We start from the raw sequence: 15,605 nt of genomic DNA, 5'->3' as shown, positions 1-15,605 counted from the left end.
CTTCTGGCCTCATAATGGGAGGCGAGAGGTTCTATTTCCTCGAACGAGAGCTCGCCTTGAAAAAGTGATTGAGAAAGAATGAGTAATTTTTCTTTTTAATGTATGTTGGTCCGCTATCACAGGGGTAAAATATTTGTGTACGCACTGCACCTGCAGGACATGAACAGCTGAAAATGAAACTCAGTCTCTCAGAGATGTTCGAAGAGGTTTTTGGCGAGCTGTTTTTGGGGGCGTTCTGTCTGAGGTGAGAACGAGGCCCCTCGTTTTCTTTTCTAGCGACTCAGGACACTGTCCTCTGCATGGACACGGCTGAGGCAGGAGGCGCGACATTTGTAACAATGCGTGCTGAAATTGCTCTTAGAGATATGAAATATTTCTTAAATATCTCTGAAATATGCTATTTCACTCCAGATGCCGGATGCCTACAATGATGCTTACATTTGCTGCTTCGGCTTCTTCCACGACAATGAGCAGCGCTGGAGCTTCTTCCATGACTTTTTCTTGCAGAAGAGTCAGCGAAGAGATGATCTTCGTCGCTGAAGGAGAATAATCTGATGAATGGCACTACAGGCCGGTTTATATAGCGGTCGGCCCTGCCCCTTTTTGGCATGCTTAAGTGTCATTTATTAAAGTTTGACTCACATAAAAATGTCATGTTTATGTCTTTAAACGTTTTTTCATGTTTACTGCAGAAAAAACAATACAGCAATTTTGAGAAAATGTAATGGATGGAAATTGTTCTGGAAACTGAATATCTAAAATCAAAATGCAGAAAAACTATTTTTGAAGTTCAAAAAATATATTTTCAACTAATCCAGGTTAATGCAATTTACATAGACAACTTACATCCAAGTCTGGATGTAAAATAAAAGCTTCCTGTGTCTTAGATTGAGAGCCTGTGATCTGAAAAACTGATCAACACTACACAACCATCTTCGGTGACAATACTTCTTATCTTGCTGTTTCAGTATTATTAAAAACTGAAATGATTTACAAACAGTTTTTTAAATTAAGCTGTTTATTTACCTATTAAATGTAATTGTATGCAACCCTGGTACATGAGACACACCACATTTAAATCAAGAACTTTAATGAGAATTTTAGACTATACCAAATGTAGATACTACTATTACTACTTGTTAGTATTAATGTTCAACTCTTATTCTTACAAATGCGTTAATTTAATGAACCAAAACCACAGATGATACTCCATATTAAGTGCAAGTCACATTCTATTTTGGGAGTGATCATATGTAGTAGTATCATAATGTTTTTATGAAGTTCTAATCATAAATGTAAATATGTGAAGGATGGTCTATTTAGAGAAGGTAGTTGGTGTAACGATTCAATGTTTTGTGTAAACCCACTTGGCATCCTCGAATCTCATATAAAATGTCATGATCAAGGTTGGTTCGTAGTTGGTATTTTCTGCCTTTCTCCCCAAAAGGCATTTCATTAAAGATGAATGACACAGTTCAGAAATGATACATTTGTTGATTTATTTATTCATCTTTTTCACTCTTTTCAAACAACAGCATGTTATAATTCAACCATTCCCCAGCTAAGTGCAGGAATCTGTAATCAGTACTTTCTCAAAAGACCTAAAAGATAAAGTAAAATGATGAACTGAAGATGAAATCATGAACTTTATCTATATATAACCATCCATTAATGTACATTTATCTAACACTGCATAACCATATATAATGTAACACATCTTATAACACCCTTGGGCACCCTTTGACAACACAACAAACAAAAGGAAAGTACAGAACAAAACATTTGCATAAAATCTTCAGTTTTAAACAATTTGATTTAATAAATTGCAACTTGTATTTACAGGTTTAGTAATCATAAACACTGATTAGCTACAACATTGAAACAACTGCCTAATATTGTGAGGATCTCCCTGATGTGTTGACCTATTGACTCCATAAGACCTCTGAACGTGTCCTGTAGTGCCCGGCACCTTCATAACCGCATAAAAGTTTTGTTGGCCCAGCACAACCCATAGATGCTCAATTAAATTGATATCTGGGGAATTTGGATGGCAAGGCAACACCCTGAACCCTCATGGCTAGCATTAGGTCTTTAAGCTCTTCTGTGTGATCGATAATTATTGGCCTAGCCTTATTGGGCTAACCTGATGCTGGTTATCTAACTATCACTAATTCTCAATGTCATTCAATGATCTTTCACAATGATCTTTTTGTTTGCTCATTTTTCCTACTCCCAATACATGAAATTAAGAACTGACCAATCCCTTGCTGTCTAATGTATCCCACCCTTTGACAGGTACCTTTGTTCACGTCACCTTTTATTGGTTTCAATGTTGTGGCTGATCAGTGTACACAGCACTCACATACTTTTAGTAGATTTCTTTATATTAAAGATGCAGTTTGGTTGTACCGGTATATCCAATATACAAAAATAGTGATGAAACTAACTGAGAGGAATATAGTATACAGACAGAAAAGCCAGCGGTCAATGACTTGACCCAAATGCATCCACTCCTCTGCGCTCTCATCAGTTTTAAAATGTTTATCGATGTGCTGACGGATGGATAGTAACTCATGGCTTATCTTCTTCAGTTCCAGGAGAGGAACTGTCTTATATGCTGCTTCGCTTGGAGGGGTTTCAACTGCAGGATCACATTGTTTGGTCTCTAGTCTGAGCTCTACAGGTACAAGAGAAGATGTTGAAATAAATGTATACTCAATAACCTAATTAAGATATTCATGCATTTTTACATAAATAGAGTACTCTTAAATTACATTTGGAAATGATTTCTTAGGAAGAACTTAAAACTCTCTGTTCTTGATAAAGTTTGTCACAATGGATCATCCATACATCTATCCGGATAAGGTTTATTATCAGGTTAACTTAATAAACAAAACTAGACAGACTTATTCAATTTTGCATGGTAAGACTCACCTTCAGGGTTACAGTTTTGGTCACTGGGTTTCTTGCTTAAAAAAACAAGCTTAGCAAGATAGTTGAGGAAAAGCACCTTGGCCCATGGAGGTAAAGGTCCATAGTGAGTGGAGCCACACTGAATGTTAATGATGAAGATTGTCTCAAGAAGACTGGCCACCATCAGTGCCAAGCAAAGAGAGAAAAACACGTCTGAAAAGAAATCCAGAAGAGAGGTTAAGTGTCTTACAAATCAGTTTGCTGTAACACTATCATAACTAGCAGTAAGATGACAAGTGACAAGAAATTGTGTTACTTCTTTGGAGCATTTTCCTTTCATTGAAGACACAAAACCTACAATATTGGCAGCTTGTCAGATGACTGGTTAGGACAGAGTCTAAGGCAACAAAAAAAACTCTTATACAAACTTATGAGAGGTAAGGTGTTTCCAGTAACAGGCAGCAGGTCATTCATTAGCAGCAGGAAGACAGTGTAACCCAAAATGAGGGTCATTTTGAAGGCAGAACGATCCACGTTCTGGGGTGGAAGAAGAAAACTGAACAGATCTAAAGCAATGAGGAAGCAGCTGGGAATCAGCAGGTTCACCACATACATGGTCGCTCGACGCTTGAGAACGACCTGATTGGTAAAAATATATTAGTATATAACAGAGTAATTCAAGTGATTTACAAGTGATTTCATATAAAAGGTGTAGTAAATTAAAAAAGAGTTCATACATGGTAAATAAGTGTATCAAAAGTATTATTCAGATCTCCTGAAAGTATCTCGGGTTTCTCAGCAAGCATGTCGACTAGCTCCCACTCTCCTTTCGTTTTCATCACAGATAGGGAATTCTGAAGTGTTACCTCCACGGGTTCAACAAAGAGCAATCGAATATCCCGCGCTGTAGAAAACAGGAAACCATAAAGAGGTGACAAGGTCACAAAGATTATAGTTATAACTGTAAATTTCCCCCTCAGTCAAGCCAACTTACCAGTGAGCTTGTATGAGTTAAAAGTAAATGTGCAGTTCTGAATATCAAATGGAAAGGTGTAGATGTCCATGTTGCAGGAACTGATCACATGAATGGGAAGATCATCCATTACCTCACCAGTATGTTTGACATAGAGGTAATATGTGTCTGGAGATCTATTTTCATCCATGCTTCAAAGTAAAAGAAAACAACTTTAGGAACAGGTAGTGTTTAAATTTGAAAAAGTATATATTCTATTATCCATCATGCTTGTTTAGCTTTTGAGTGAGTCTCAAATGTACTGAAGTGCTAATTAGGTGGCATTTATGAGATACAGATTTGTATGCAGTGTTCAGCATTGACATAAATATAATAGCTTGATACTTTTAAACTCACAATTCATTAATCACAAGATCAGGCATCCACAGCTTTTTTCTTGGCAGTGAGATTCTGTCTGTTCCACATTCAACAGGATCCCAGCTCAAACCTTCAATATTCCAAAACTACAAACACACAAAGTCAATTTTATTAATTATAAAAATTGCATCAAAAAGTGAGGAAAACACAGAGAGGCCTAATGACAGCTGAAGAAACACTTACCAGATACACCCAAATAAATGAATCGAATATTTGTGCTTTTTCATCCTGAAAGAGAAAACTTAAAAGTGTAAATGTATCCCATAGTTGCCTAAAGACCTGCTCACTGTGCATTTTTTAATTTATTGAATTCTGAAGTATCCTTCATAAACTAAATCAAAATGACAGTGAAGTAGAAAATAGGCAAATCCAGTGTTCTTAAACGTTAAAGTTTTTGCATTTATATAAACAGTAATTCCTAAACTTTTAGGGGTTCCTCAGGGCTCTGTACTTGGCCTCTTAACTTCTTGAAATACACAGACTTATTGAGCTCATATGCAGATTATATGCAGCTCTATTTATCATTACAGCTACAACCTCAAATTATTTTCAGACTCTTATTGTCTCTGCTCTTCTTTTTCTTTAACTTTGCCCTAATTCTACATCACCAGTATACATGACTCACTCTTTTGTCCTATATCCCATACATTTGATTGCCACTGATATTAAATAAACTTACCACACCTAAAATTCCATACAGAGTGAAGCTCACACTAATGTTGGTGGGAGTTTTTGGGTACAAAACTGGTCTCACATCTGATTTATCCAAGATGCTGTCTTTTAAGGCACTATAAAGAGCATCCGTAGTGGGTTCAGAGCAGTTAATAGTCCATGCAGGTTTCATTACCAGAGCTACAAGAACAAATTAATGCACAAAATTAAAACACAAATTACCTTGTTGAGTGCATTATGTGAAATATCAACTGATGAACAAAAAGAGGCTACACATTTAAAACATGCATTTTACAAACAATTTACTTTTATATAATTTATACAGTATCCCAATCCAACCGAGCAGATATAGAACAGTTAAACATTACATAACTGTTAATTATATTGTAATTAAAGCTTTCATGAAGTGATTAAATTATTTTATGTGATTACACTTTTATTTTTAATGAAAATTGTATTTGATCTTACATTGCATGAGGAGACAGCAGATAATGAGCTGGAAATGTAATTGAAGAGCTGTAAATCCAACCATCTGTAATGATGATATACACATTCAAAAAGACATTTATTTGTTGAATGTTTTTTCCACATATAAGAAAAAACATAAATGGCAACATGTGACAATGACTCTCCACAGACCAAGAACCAGTGAAATGGCAGTTATTTATTTTCATAGTTTTATGCAACATTCTCCGTATTACATATACAGTACTATGAAATTTGGTAATGCAACAAATAGCTAAACTGCATCTGAAAATTACTACAAATTTAAAAACATTAAAACAATTTAATACACATTTACTGAAATAACAGCACAATGCACAAAAGACATGCAAGAGTATATTATTAATTACTGGTGTATTCATATTTAATCTGATGAACCTGCTAATTCAACAATTTACATGCAATGGACAGATTTGAAAATAAACATTCAGAATAATATCAGACATGTACTATATTAACAGTATGTCTTACCTGTGATCTTGAGAGGAAAGCTACAGCCATCACCCTCTTTAGAATGGACAAATAAGTTGGCAGTGAGTATGAATTGTCTTTTTAAAATTATTATTAAACCTACAGTTTCATGAAGTATGTGAGGATTCAAATAGCGTGTCAAACTATATACCAAAACTGATTTGCCTAGATATTTGTCTGTTCCATACTCCGAGAAGCCAACAACATGCAAAAAAAAAAAAAAAAAAAAAAATTGTGGTGTAAGTCCCACATTACAAATATCATGGTTTGTTTCTCTGTTGCTCTTTTCCATTCAAAGGGAAAAATGAATATTTGGTAAGGTTTTGGTAAGTAGTTGGTAAGTTTTTTTTTTACAAATATTAATGAAACGATAAAGAAAATAGGATAGAAATTATTTTAAGAAGCACTAGTACATATTCGAGGCCTTTTGTGGTAATCATATTTTACATGCTTCATAATTTGATATCACCAAGTTTTGATTTGCTTTTATTTTTAATGTTATTTATTTATTTATTTAATGAAGACTGTCATGCTGAATACATTACATTTTGTGTATCATAAACAGTATCAAAGAATTTTTTTTTTGGTGACTTGTACAAGCTGATCTGTTATTACTCATGCATTAATATTTCAAGGACCAAAAGTGAGTTGTCCAAAACTTCAGTAGTGTATGTCGGATGATTTTTGTCTTTTAGGGCTAGTCCCACAATGTTCTGAAATGTTCCAGAAAGCATTAAAATATCACAGAATATTCCAGAGTTCAACAGAAACTTCTAGAATGTTTCCATAAAACAAAATATATTTTAAAAACATGCAAAATCAGTACAAAAACTTATTCAAATTGAATTGAATTGAATTAAACCAGTGTTTCATAATTAATCATAATACTTGAATGATTGTTCATAATTTAGTTTTAAAATTGCCCTGACCTAAATATTTACCAAAATACGGATGCAGCTTAATAATAATAATTAGCACCACAGAAGAATCATAAAAATGTAAGCGAAACACATTTTTGTTACATTGTGTAGTACACTGTGACACGGTTAGGATTTCACAAACATAATTAACGCTGATTTTTTTTTATTTTAGTTGCTGAAGCATCTGAAATGTTCATTTTCACATGTAGTATTGATAACATTACTAAAAAATATGATGTATTACTGTGATGAAGACACAAATCAAATATGAAATTCCAGTTATAATGCTGCTTATTTTTAAGAGAAATTGTGTTTCAGCAAATTGAAGGTAAATGTGGTAACTAAACTAAATGTCTGGAAAGAAATACAAATGAAATGAGTTTGAACCTCATTTGATTCTGCTTTCATAAATGACTCAAATCTCGTGGAATGACTCAATGAGTTTTTAACTTTCAAGTCATAAGAAACTAAACTGAACAATGTGCATACAGAATCTTTTTGATTTCCAAAGGCAAGACTAACAGAGATAGTGGACTATAGCAGAATAAAGACTAATGAATGATTTTTACTGTACATGTAAACATAATTAGTATGATAAGCTTTTGATTTTTTAATCTACAGTATTGTCTCATCCAGTATTGGTTGCCTGAAATAGCATGAAATCTGTCACAAGATCATATCACTGCAGCTGTTGAAAATTAGTCAGTGCAACTTGATAGCACAAATCACAGAAATTAATATGAAAGTTAATTTTCACCTCAACCTACTGGACAACACATATAGATGATATAAACATAAAATTAAAACTGATGCTATTTACTTTTATATGTATTGCTCTTAGCCTTATAATGTATGAACGATTAAATAATGAACTAAAAAATATTAAATACAAAATTTAAAATTTCTATTTAATATATTTTTCTCCTTTGAAACAACTTCTCTTTTTCCTTTCCAGATATCAAAAATCCCTCCTTGTTCACATGATATGCAGCTACCACTTTCCTAACCTGCCCTACATCTGTTCCTTTCTGACTGAAATAAATCATTTCCATGTTTTTTTCTTCAGGAAGGAAAAAAATTAAACTACATAGTGACAAATAGACAGTGATAGTAAAATTATTTTTTATTTCAAAAACAATTTTATTCTATATATCACTTATTTAATTAAAAAAAGTGTTTGAACATTACATAATTGCATTTGTGACATTTGTATTTTCAACAGCTCAGTATTGTTTGTGAACTGCTAGGCCACAGCTCTGACAGGACTACAAATTTATGATAATCAATTAGATGTGGGAAAAAATACAAGTAGATACAAATTCAAATTAAAAGGTAATATATTTAACAGGAAATATGAGCTATTAGCAATAGAGCTGTATTACCTTCCATTAATAAGTAGTACTATGTTAGAGGTTCAACGATTATATACTGTACTCAACAGCACTCATTAGTTTTATTTGGTTATGATTTATTTATTAAAGATGAATCGTTCTTGTACCAGTACAACCAGAAGATTAAAATAGTGATAAAACTAACTGAAAGAAACACAATATACAGGCAGAAAAGCAAGCGGTCAATGACTTGACCCAAATGCATCCACTCCTCTGCGCTCTCATCAGTTTTAAAATGTTTATCAATCTGCTGATTGATCGATAGTAACTCGTGGCTTATCTTCTTCAGTTCCACAAGAGCAGGTGTTTTACGGACTGCTTCCCCCTTAGAGGTTTCAACTGCAGGATCACAGCGTTTGGTATCGGTTCTGTGCTCTACAGGTACAAGAGAAGATGTTGAAATACATGTATTTTGGTATTACATAGCACTCTGAATACTTAATTCATGGAAACACTGACTGACTGCTCATCACCTTTAGGGTCAGAGTTTTGGTCACTGGGTTTCTTGCTTAAATGAACAAGTTTGGCGATATAGTTGAGGAAAAGAGCCTTGGCCCATGGAGGTAAAGGTCCATAGTGAGTAGAGCCACACTGAATGTTGGTGATGAAGATTGTCTCCAGAAGACTTGCCACCATCAGAAGCAAACAGAGGGAGAAAAAAGCATCTGAAAAAAGACAAAACAAAACATGGATACTGCTTAATTCATTTATTGTATTGAATATATTTTAAGGTAATGTATTTTTTCTTAATCTATAACATTTATATAAGTAATATGTATAAATAGTGCCTTATAGTTGACTTAAACTTCAACACCAATAAGTATTTTAATACCTAAAAAAATAACACATTTAACAATGTTGATGTATGGAGTGGAGAAGACACGAATACTTTGAAGTTACAATGATGCTTCTATACAAACTTATGAGAGGTAAGGTGTTTCCAGTAACAGGCAGCAGGTCATTCATTAGCAGCAGGAAGACAGTGTAACCCAAAATGAGGGTCATTTTGAAGGCAGAACGATCCACGTCTTGGGGTGGAAGAAGAAAACTGAACAGATCTACAGTAATGAGGAAGCAGCTGGGAATCAGGAGGTTCACCACATACATGGTCGCTCGACGCTTGAGGACGATCTAATAAAGGACAAAAGTAATTTTACCAACTTTAATTAGATTTAATTGCAATGCATTTAATAATAATAATAATAAAAAGTAATCAAGAGGGTCCATCCCTAAACCTAAACTCAGTGGAGATTCTATAAAAAACACGAATAAGAGTCATACGAATTTGTTGCCAATTAACCAACATTTTAAATCATGAATGAGAGGATGATGGACTTGACAAACATTATTTTCTTGTTTAAATATAAGTTTTCGAATTGTGTTAAAATGATAATACATAATAAGTAAGTGTGTCCCGTGAGATATTCATTTCCTGGGGAGATATTGTAGGTTTTTCAGCAAGCATGTCGACCAGCTCCCACTCTCCTTTAGTTGTCATCGCTTCAAGAGAATCTTTGAATGCTTGCTCCACCGGTTTATCAAAGGACAACTGAACATCCAGCACTACAGAGAAGACCAAAAAAACTGAGTTATTAGGGTCATACCACATGGTAGTTGTTATAAGAGAAATTTTACTCTTCAGTCAAGATAACTTACCAGTGTGCTGGTATGAATTAAAGGTGAATGTGCAGTTTTGAATGTCAAATGGAAAGGTATAGATGTCCAGGTTACAAGAACTGATGACATGAAATGGAAGATCATCCATTATCTTGCCAGTATAGTCAACGTAGAGGTAATATGTGTCTGGGACTTTATTTTCATCAATGCTTCAAAGTAAAAGAGAGGTACGGGTGTTATGTTCTGTCCGGTATCCATGCATAGCTTTGAAGTTAAAAAGTCTCCAAAATAGAGGAATAAAGATTTAGAAATACAGATATGTTTAAACTAACAATTCATTGATGATAATATCAGGCCTCCACAGTTGTTTTCGTGGTATTGAAATTTGGTCTGTTCCACATTTAACAGGATCCCAGCTCAAACCTTCAATATTCCAAACCTACAGAACACAAAATGTCTTTATCAGTAAATTTATCAGTAAACATGGATCCAACAGATCTACTAGTGGGTATCCGCTAAAGCCACTACTATACCATCGAGGCCTACACATATTTCTTCTGTGTGCAGATGAGCAGTCAAGCCATGTCTGCCAAGAAGCAAATGTGACTTCAACCTTGAACAATATGTTAACCTGGACTTAAGACTTCATCTTTCTCCTTACACTATGGGCTATGGCTCACTTCCCCCCATGAATCCCAGTGTTTCCCTCTTAGCACTCCCTAGACCACTGGTCTTTGTGTTCCCTGGCCTGGTAGTCCCAAGTCAATTGGCCTATGCACTCATTGGCCTGGCAGTCCCAAGTCAATTGGTTTCTGTGGTCTTAAGTCCACTGGTCTCTATGCTACCTAACCCATCATTACTAAGTCTGATGGTCTCTGTACTCATTGGCCTGGAAGTCCCAAGTCAATTGGTTTCTGTGGTCCCAAGTCTGTTGGTCTCTGTGCTCCATGACCTGGTGGTCCCAAGTCCATTTGTAACTGTCAAAGACATGTTTTCAAATAGATGTGCATTTATATGTCTCTGTTATACATTTATATAAATGTGAGTGCATTCATTGTTTAAATGTATTGGATTTCAATGTATGAATGTGATTTACAAGGTAATGAGTAGCGAATGTGCTCCCTTAAAAAGTTTGGGGTACTTTAAGAAAGATACTATTGAAACGTTATAGGTCATAGAGTATGTCCAGGTTGAGTTCAGTGCGGAACCGTTGCATTACAAATCAAACTAACATGGATGTAGAGAAACGCTGATGGTATAGAGCCTGCAAAAGAGTTCCTTAATCTGCATGGTCTAAGAAGGCGCACAAGATAATTAATCTTTAAATGTGTCACATTTTGTGTATAATATTGTTTTATATCACTTTATGTGAATTTGTTAAAATGTGATTTGTGGCTCAAGTCCATTAGTCTCTCTGCTCCTTGGCCTGGTGGTCACAAGTCCATTGGTTTCTGGTGCCCCCAACTCCATTGGTTTCTCGGGTCCCTAGCTCAATGATCCCAAATCTGATGAACTCTGTTCTTCCTGGCTTGGTAATAATAAACTAAACTGTTTCTGAACTCACTGAACTCCCTGTTACAGCCATGGATGCAGGCCCTGAACTCTATGTCCCCTGTGCTCCCTGTCTCTGCCACTGTCATGGCCTCCAGATCCCCAGTAGTCTCCAGCTTCACCCTGACTCTCCACTCTGCTGGCCTTGCCATGGTCTCCATCTCTTCTGTGGTGTTCCTCTGCTTCACCTTGGTGGTCTCCTGCTCCTCCGGCTCCACTGTAGTCTCTTGCTCTGCTGGCTCCCCAGTGGTCACCTGTTCCACTTTGGTGTTTTTCATCTCTACTGCCCCACTGTGGTGCTTCATAGATCTGTCTTCCTTGCCATGTTAGATACCTCCTCTGCCAGATCTGCCCTGTCTTCCTGCTCCACCAGTATTCCCAATCCTCTCCCTGATCCACCTCTGCTTCTCCACCCTCGTGAACTTTTTTATTGTTGTCCTTAATTGGGGACCATGTAAAGTTCTGTCTGTTCTCTGCGCTCTTGTTTTATAGTCTTTTAGTTTGTAGTTTGCCCTGTTATGTTCCTGTTTCCTGTGCCTTGTTCTGTAGTCATTTTGTAGTCTTTGTTGTGTTTGGTGACACTTGATATTCTCCACAGGTGTGCCTTTTTATATTATCTTATTAGCCCATATAAGCCCCACTGTTCTTGTGTTATTCGCTAGGTCTTGTCCTTTTCAATGGAAGTTATGTGTTCAGTCATTCAGTTTTCTTGGTGTTATTGGATGTCTGTACGACTGTACTTTTTTTATTTTTGTTATTAAATCTCTATCTGCAATTAGATACTGATCTTATGTTATCTCTTTGTTTCCTGCAAATTACATCTATTTGCTTTTGTGTACTGTTCTCATTTTAAAATTAAAATGAATTAGTTTCATTCATTAATCAGTTAATAAATTAAGAGACACTAATGCAGTTGACTTACCAGATTCACCCAAAGGAATGTGTTAAGTTTCTGTGCTTTTTCATCCTAAAAGAGAAAAACTGACTTGATTTTGTCACTATTATCAATAAGCAATTACTATTCATAAACAGGTTAGAAGTATGGCAGGCAGTGCTGGAGAGTAGCTAGCTGCAAGTAACGACGCTACTAACGTAACACATTTTTTCAGTACCATTACAATTGCGAAGCTACTTTTAAAGCAGTGTAGCTTTTCCTGTAGCTAACTACTTTTTCTAGCAAGTAGCTGTGTAGCTCGACCAAACGCTACATGTAATGCATTAAAGCAGCACACTCAGCATCTTCTTCTAATTTACAAATAACAAAGATTCAAATGTGGTCTACTTCGAAGACTTAAAGCACATACAGGAGGTGAATAATAATCTTTTTAAAAAACTGATTATTTTTTTCTTCTTTACTGCACTCTAGTATTTTTTCAGAAGGGTAGCTTGAATGTAGCTTAACTACTTTAATATTAGAACTTACCACATCTAGAATCCCATACAGAATGAAGTTCACACTGATGTTGGTGGGAGTTTTCAGGTTAATAACTGGCCTTATTTCAGTTTTGCCAAAGATATTTTCCTTCAGGGCTTTTATGAGACCATCTGTAGTGGGTTCAGAGCAGTTGATGGTCCCTGCGGGTTTCACCATTAGAGCTGGAAGAATAAAATTGCAAATTAAATATAAAAAAAAAATTCCTGTTGTATTGCCAAATTCTGGGTTAAAGGACACCTTAGCTAACACTTAACACTAACAATTAAAACATATAAATTTTATGTAAATTATTAATGTTGCAAACATATTAATGTAAACCGTCAATGGTTACAACACAATCAATACAAATTTAATTATAATTTACATTATTTGTAAAGTTGCAAATTGTAATAATGCAAATCACGAATATTTACTATATTAATATAAATAAAAACATTAAGAGCCATGAATCAAATTATATACAAACTGCTTTTGATTGTTGGTTTTTACATAGTCTATGAATTAAATTTGAAATAAATGTTTTCTTACACTGCATGATGAGACAGCAGATAATGAACCGGAAATGTAGAAGAATAGCTGTGTATCCAGCAGCCTGTTATAATGGAGTTAAAAGACACTAATAAAGCACTATAAACTTTAACTATTGCATTACTACTTCATGACTATGTCTTACCTGTGGTCTTGAGAACAAAACTAAAGCCATCAGCTGAAAAACGAGAAGGCAGATAACAGTAAAAGTGCTAAAAAATATACATTCAGCTTTTACCTCACAGTATCACGATATCTGTGAGGACTGATATGGACCCTCAGGCAAACTATATACAAAAACTGATTTGCTTAGACAAACTAAAAACAACTAAAACCGCAACATTTCCATTTATTTCATAATACCAGAATACAGAAGCGACAACATGCAAAGCACAATATATGCGATGTAAAACCCACAATAAAATTATGGTGGTTTCTGTGGGTTGGGTGGGTTTTACATTAAGCAGGGCTGCAGGGAATTCAGTGAAAGATTACAACTTACAATAATCAATTAACAAAGAGTAGAAGTCAAACGATAAGCTTAGATAAACTTAATCTTGCAGCAGTAACAAGTTGTTAATTTTAGCGAATATTACAAATATTTTCAATAATATAGTGATTTAGAAGATTTGAGTAATTAAATCAGTCTCATTTGGCTTGATTGCAGATTCCACGCCGACAGGCTTCACAGTGAGCACTTTCATGTGGCCCATCAGATCTTCCATCGAACACTGAAGACCTGTTTCCTTCACCCAGGTTTTCCTTATAGCATTTCTTGCGGATATTTTTAACTAGTCTCTCAACCAGCACATCAATGTTTTCTACTGGAAAGTTCGGATCCTCCCACTCAGCTTCTTTGCACGTCCTACACTCCTGTTTGTAGCATCGTATTTTAATGGTTCCCTGTCTGCTTGCTCCATTCAGGTGGAAATGAAACATCACCTGCACTCTACTAGACCCCCAGGTCCTTCTGCACAGAGAACACCTGAAGCTACAATAGAAATGGAAAATAGATCAGTTTATGCATCTACTGATACCTCCAGGTCCAGTCATTACTCTGTATGATGATTTAAGGATTTAATTATTGTTATCATTTATATTGGTTGGTGGTATTTGGCACCTTTATGCAGTATTTCAAAAGTACCATTTCATTTATGTAATTGTAAGTTTCATAATAAAATAGTTGTGAGGTTTATGTGTATATTATTTTGTTGATACTGTATTTCCTTAAATTTAATTTTCATTTCATCAAAATATCTAATAATAAAAAAAAAAACTATAAGAAGACTATTTTGCTTAATGGCTTAGCTAAATTATCTGTTTAAAAAGTTTAGTTACACTTTACAATAATGTACCATTTACATTGTTACCGTGTAACACTAGATAACTACATTAGTTAACATGGTCTACATTTACTGTACTAATCATTTTATCTGGTAATACTAATTAACAAACCTGAGCTAACATGAATTAATAATGAATTATTTGTATTGTATTTGTATTAACTAACATTAACATGAATGCATTCATCATAAATCTTAATACAGTATAAAAACTGTTTAAAATCTTGTAGTTTGGTAAAGGTGTGCTCTTACTCTGCAAAGGAGCCAGAAATATACTGGTGCCAATTAGGAGCGTGACTGTTTTCCAGAATAGTCTGATCAGTTTCAATCTTCCAGGTGTCGCCATGAAGATCACTTGCTTTCTTCTGTAAAGATCTGTTCCACAGCGATATCATGTCTGTTTTCTCACAGAGATCTCCAAGGAATGATGCTGTGCCTTGTTTTTACCCACTGAAAATGTATACTGTAGCTATCTCTCAAACCACAGAAACAAAAATGAAACTACAAGTATGTAACTGTTGTCTACAATACAAATGTAAACACTGCTTTTTAAAGTAACAGAGATGCTGAAAAAGAAATATGGCAGAATAAAGACTTATGCCCAAAAATCATCATATCAATTTATACATGAATGGTTTTTATTGTTTTATTGTATATATAGAGATCTAATTTAATAACTTCCTTGTCTATGTTTGGTTACATAAACTGCTTAGACTAGTCTTACAAGTTAGTCATCTGATTATTTTTTTTATTTTAAAGACAGGTCATAAGACATACACACTGTGTAATTTCCACCCAATTGGTTCAATGAAGGTATCCAGGAAAGGGCACTCCCTCTGCAGTAAACAAAATATCTCTAAACCCTCAGAA

General features: G+C 34.9%; 3 protein-coding genes across 3 annotated transcripts; all 3 read right to left on the bottom strand.

Moving 5' to 3' along the window:
• Window positions 1–402: 402 nt before the first annotated feature.
• On the bottom strand, window positions 403–5,147 carry LOC127986881 (5-hydroxytryptamine receptor 3C-like). Its single transcript, XM_052589139.1, has 9 exons — window positions 4,983–5,147; window positions 4,487–4,531; window positions 4,283–4,389; window positions 3,908–4,077; window positions 3,651–3,817; window positions 3,338–3,552; window positions 2,935–3,158; window positions 2,471–2,677; window positions 403–536 (listed from the first exon to the last, which is right to left on the bottom strand). The coding sequence occupies exons 1-9, from the start codon at window positions 5,145–5,147 to the stop codon at window positions 403–405; spliced, it is 1,434 nt and encodes a 477-aa protein (XP_052445099.1).
• Window positions 5,148–8,001: 2,854 nt separating this feature from the next.
• On the bottom strand, window positions 8,002–13,530 carry LOC127987889 (5-hydroxytryptamine receptor 3C). The gene is made up of 9 exons (XM_052590323.1): window positions 13,393–13,530; window positions 12,853–13,025; window positions 12,352–12,396; window positions 10,211–10,317; window positions 9,918–10,087; window positions 9,658–9,824; window positions 9,182–9,392; window positions 8,735–8,926; window positions 8,002–8,636 (listed from the first exon to the last, which is right to left on the bottom strand). Exons 1-9 carry the CDS (start codon window positions 13,397–13,399, stop codon window positions 8,332–8,334), a joined length of 1,377 nt encoding a protein of 458 aa, XP_052446283.1. The 5' UTR covers window positions 13,400–13,530; the 3' UTR covers window positions 8,002–8,331.
• Window positions 13,531–14,040: 510 nt separating this feature from the next.
• Window positions 14,041–15,605, bottom strand: si:ch211-276k2.1 (uncharacterized protein LOC565147 homolog). Its single transcript, XM_052590328.1, has 2 exons — window positions 14,988–15,605; window positions 14,041–14,383 (listed from the first exon to the last, which is right to left on the bottom strand). Exons 1-2 carry the CDS (start codon window positions 15,128–15,130, stop codon window positions 14,041–14,043), a joined length of 486 nt encoding a protein of 161 aa, XP_052446288.1. The 5' UTR covers window positions 15,131–15,605.

Source organism: Carassius gibelio, chromosome B22 (assembly GCF_023724105.1).
Source record: "Carassius gibelio isolate Cgi1373 ecotype wild population from Czech Republic chromosome B22, carGib1.2-hapl.c, whole genome shotgun sequence".
NCBI lineage: Eukaryota > Metazoa > Chordata > Actinopteri > Cypriniformes > Cyprinidae > Carassius > Carassius gibelio.
Note: the sequence above shows the minus strand (reverse complement) of the source record. Positions and strands in the feature narration are given on the sequence as shown.

Coding starts and splice junctions, on each gene's coding strand:
- LOC127987889 (XM_052590323.1), bottom strand. Junction 9,393..9,657: donor GGGACACACTTACTTATTAT/GTATTATCATTT, acceptor GTCCTTTATTAG/ATCGTCCTCAAGCGTCGAGC. Junction 8,637..8,734: donor CCAAAACTCTGACCCTAAAG/GTGATGAGCAGT, acceptor TTGTACCTGTAG/AGCACAGAACCGATACCAAA.
- si:ch211-276k2.1 (XM_052590328.1), bottom strand. CDS start 15,130: ATGATATCGCTGTGGAACAGATCTTTACAGAAGAAAGCAAGTGATCTT. Junction 14,384..14,987: donor ATTTCTGGCTCCTTTGCAGA/GTAAGAGCACAC, acceptor TTTCTATTGTAG/CTTCAGGTGTTCTCTGTGCA.
- LOC127986881 (XM_052589139.1), bottom strand. CDS start 5,147: ATGAAACCTGCATGGACTATTAACTGCTCTGAACCCACTACGGATGCT. Junction 3,818..3,907: donor TAACTCATACAAGCTCACTG/GTAAGTTGGCTT, acceptor TGTTTTCTACAG/CGCGGGATATTCGATTGCTC. Junction 3,553..3,650: donor TTGATACACTTATTTACCAT/GTATGAACTCTT, acceptor TTTACCAATCAG/GTCGTTCTCAAGCGTCGAGC.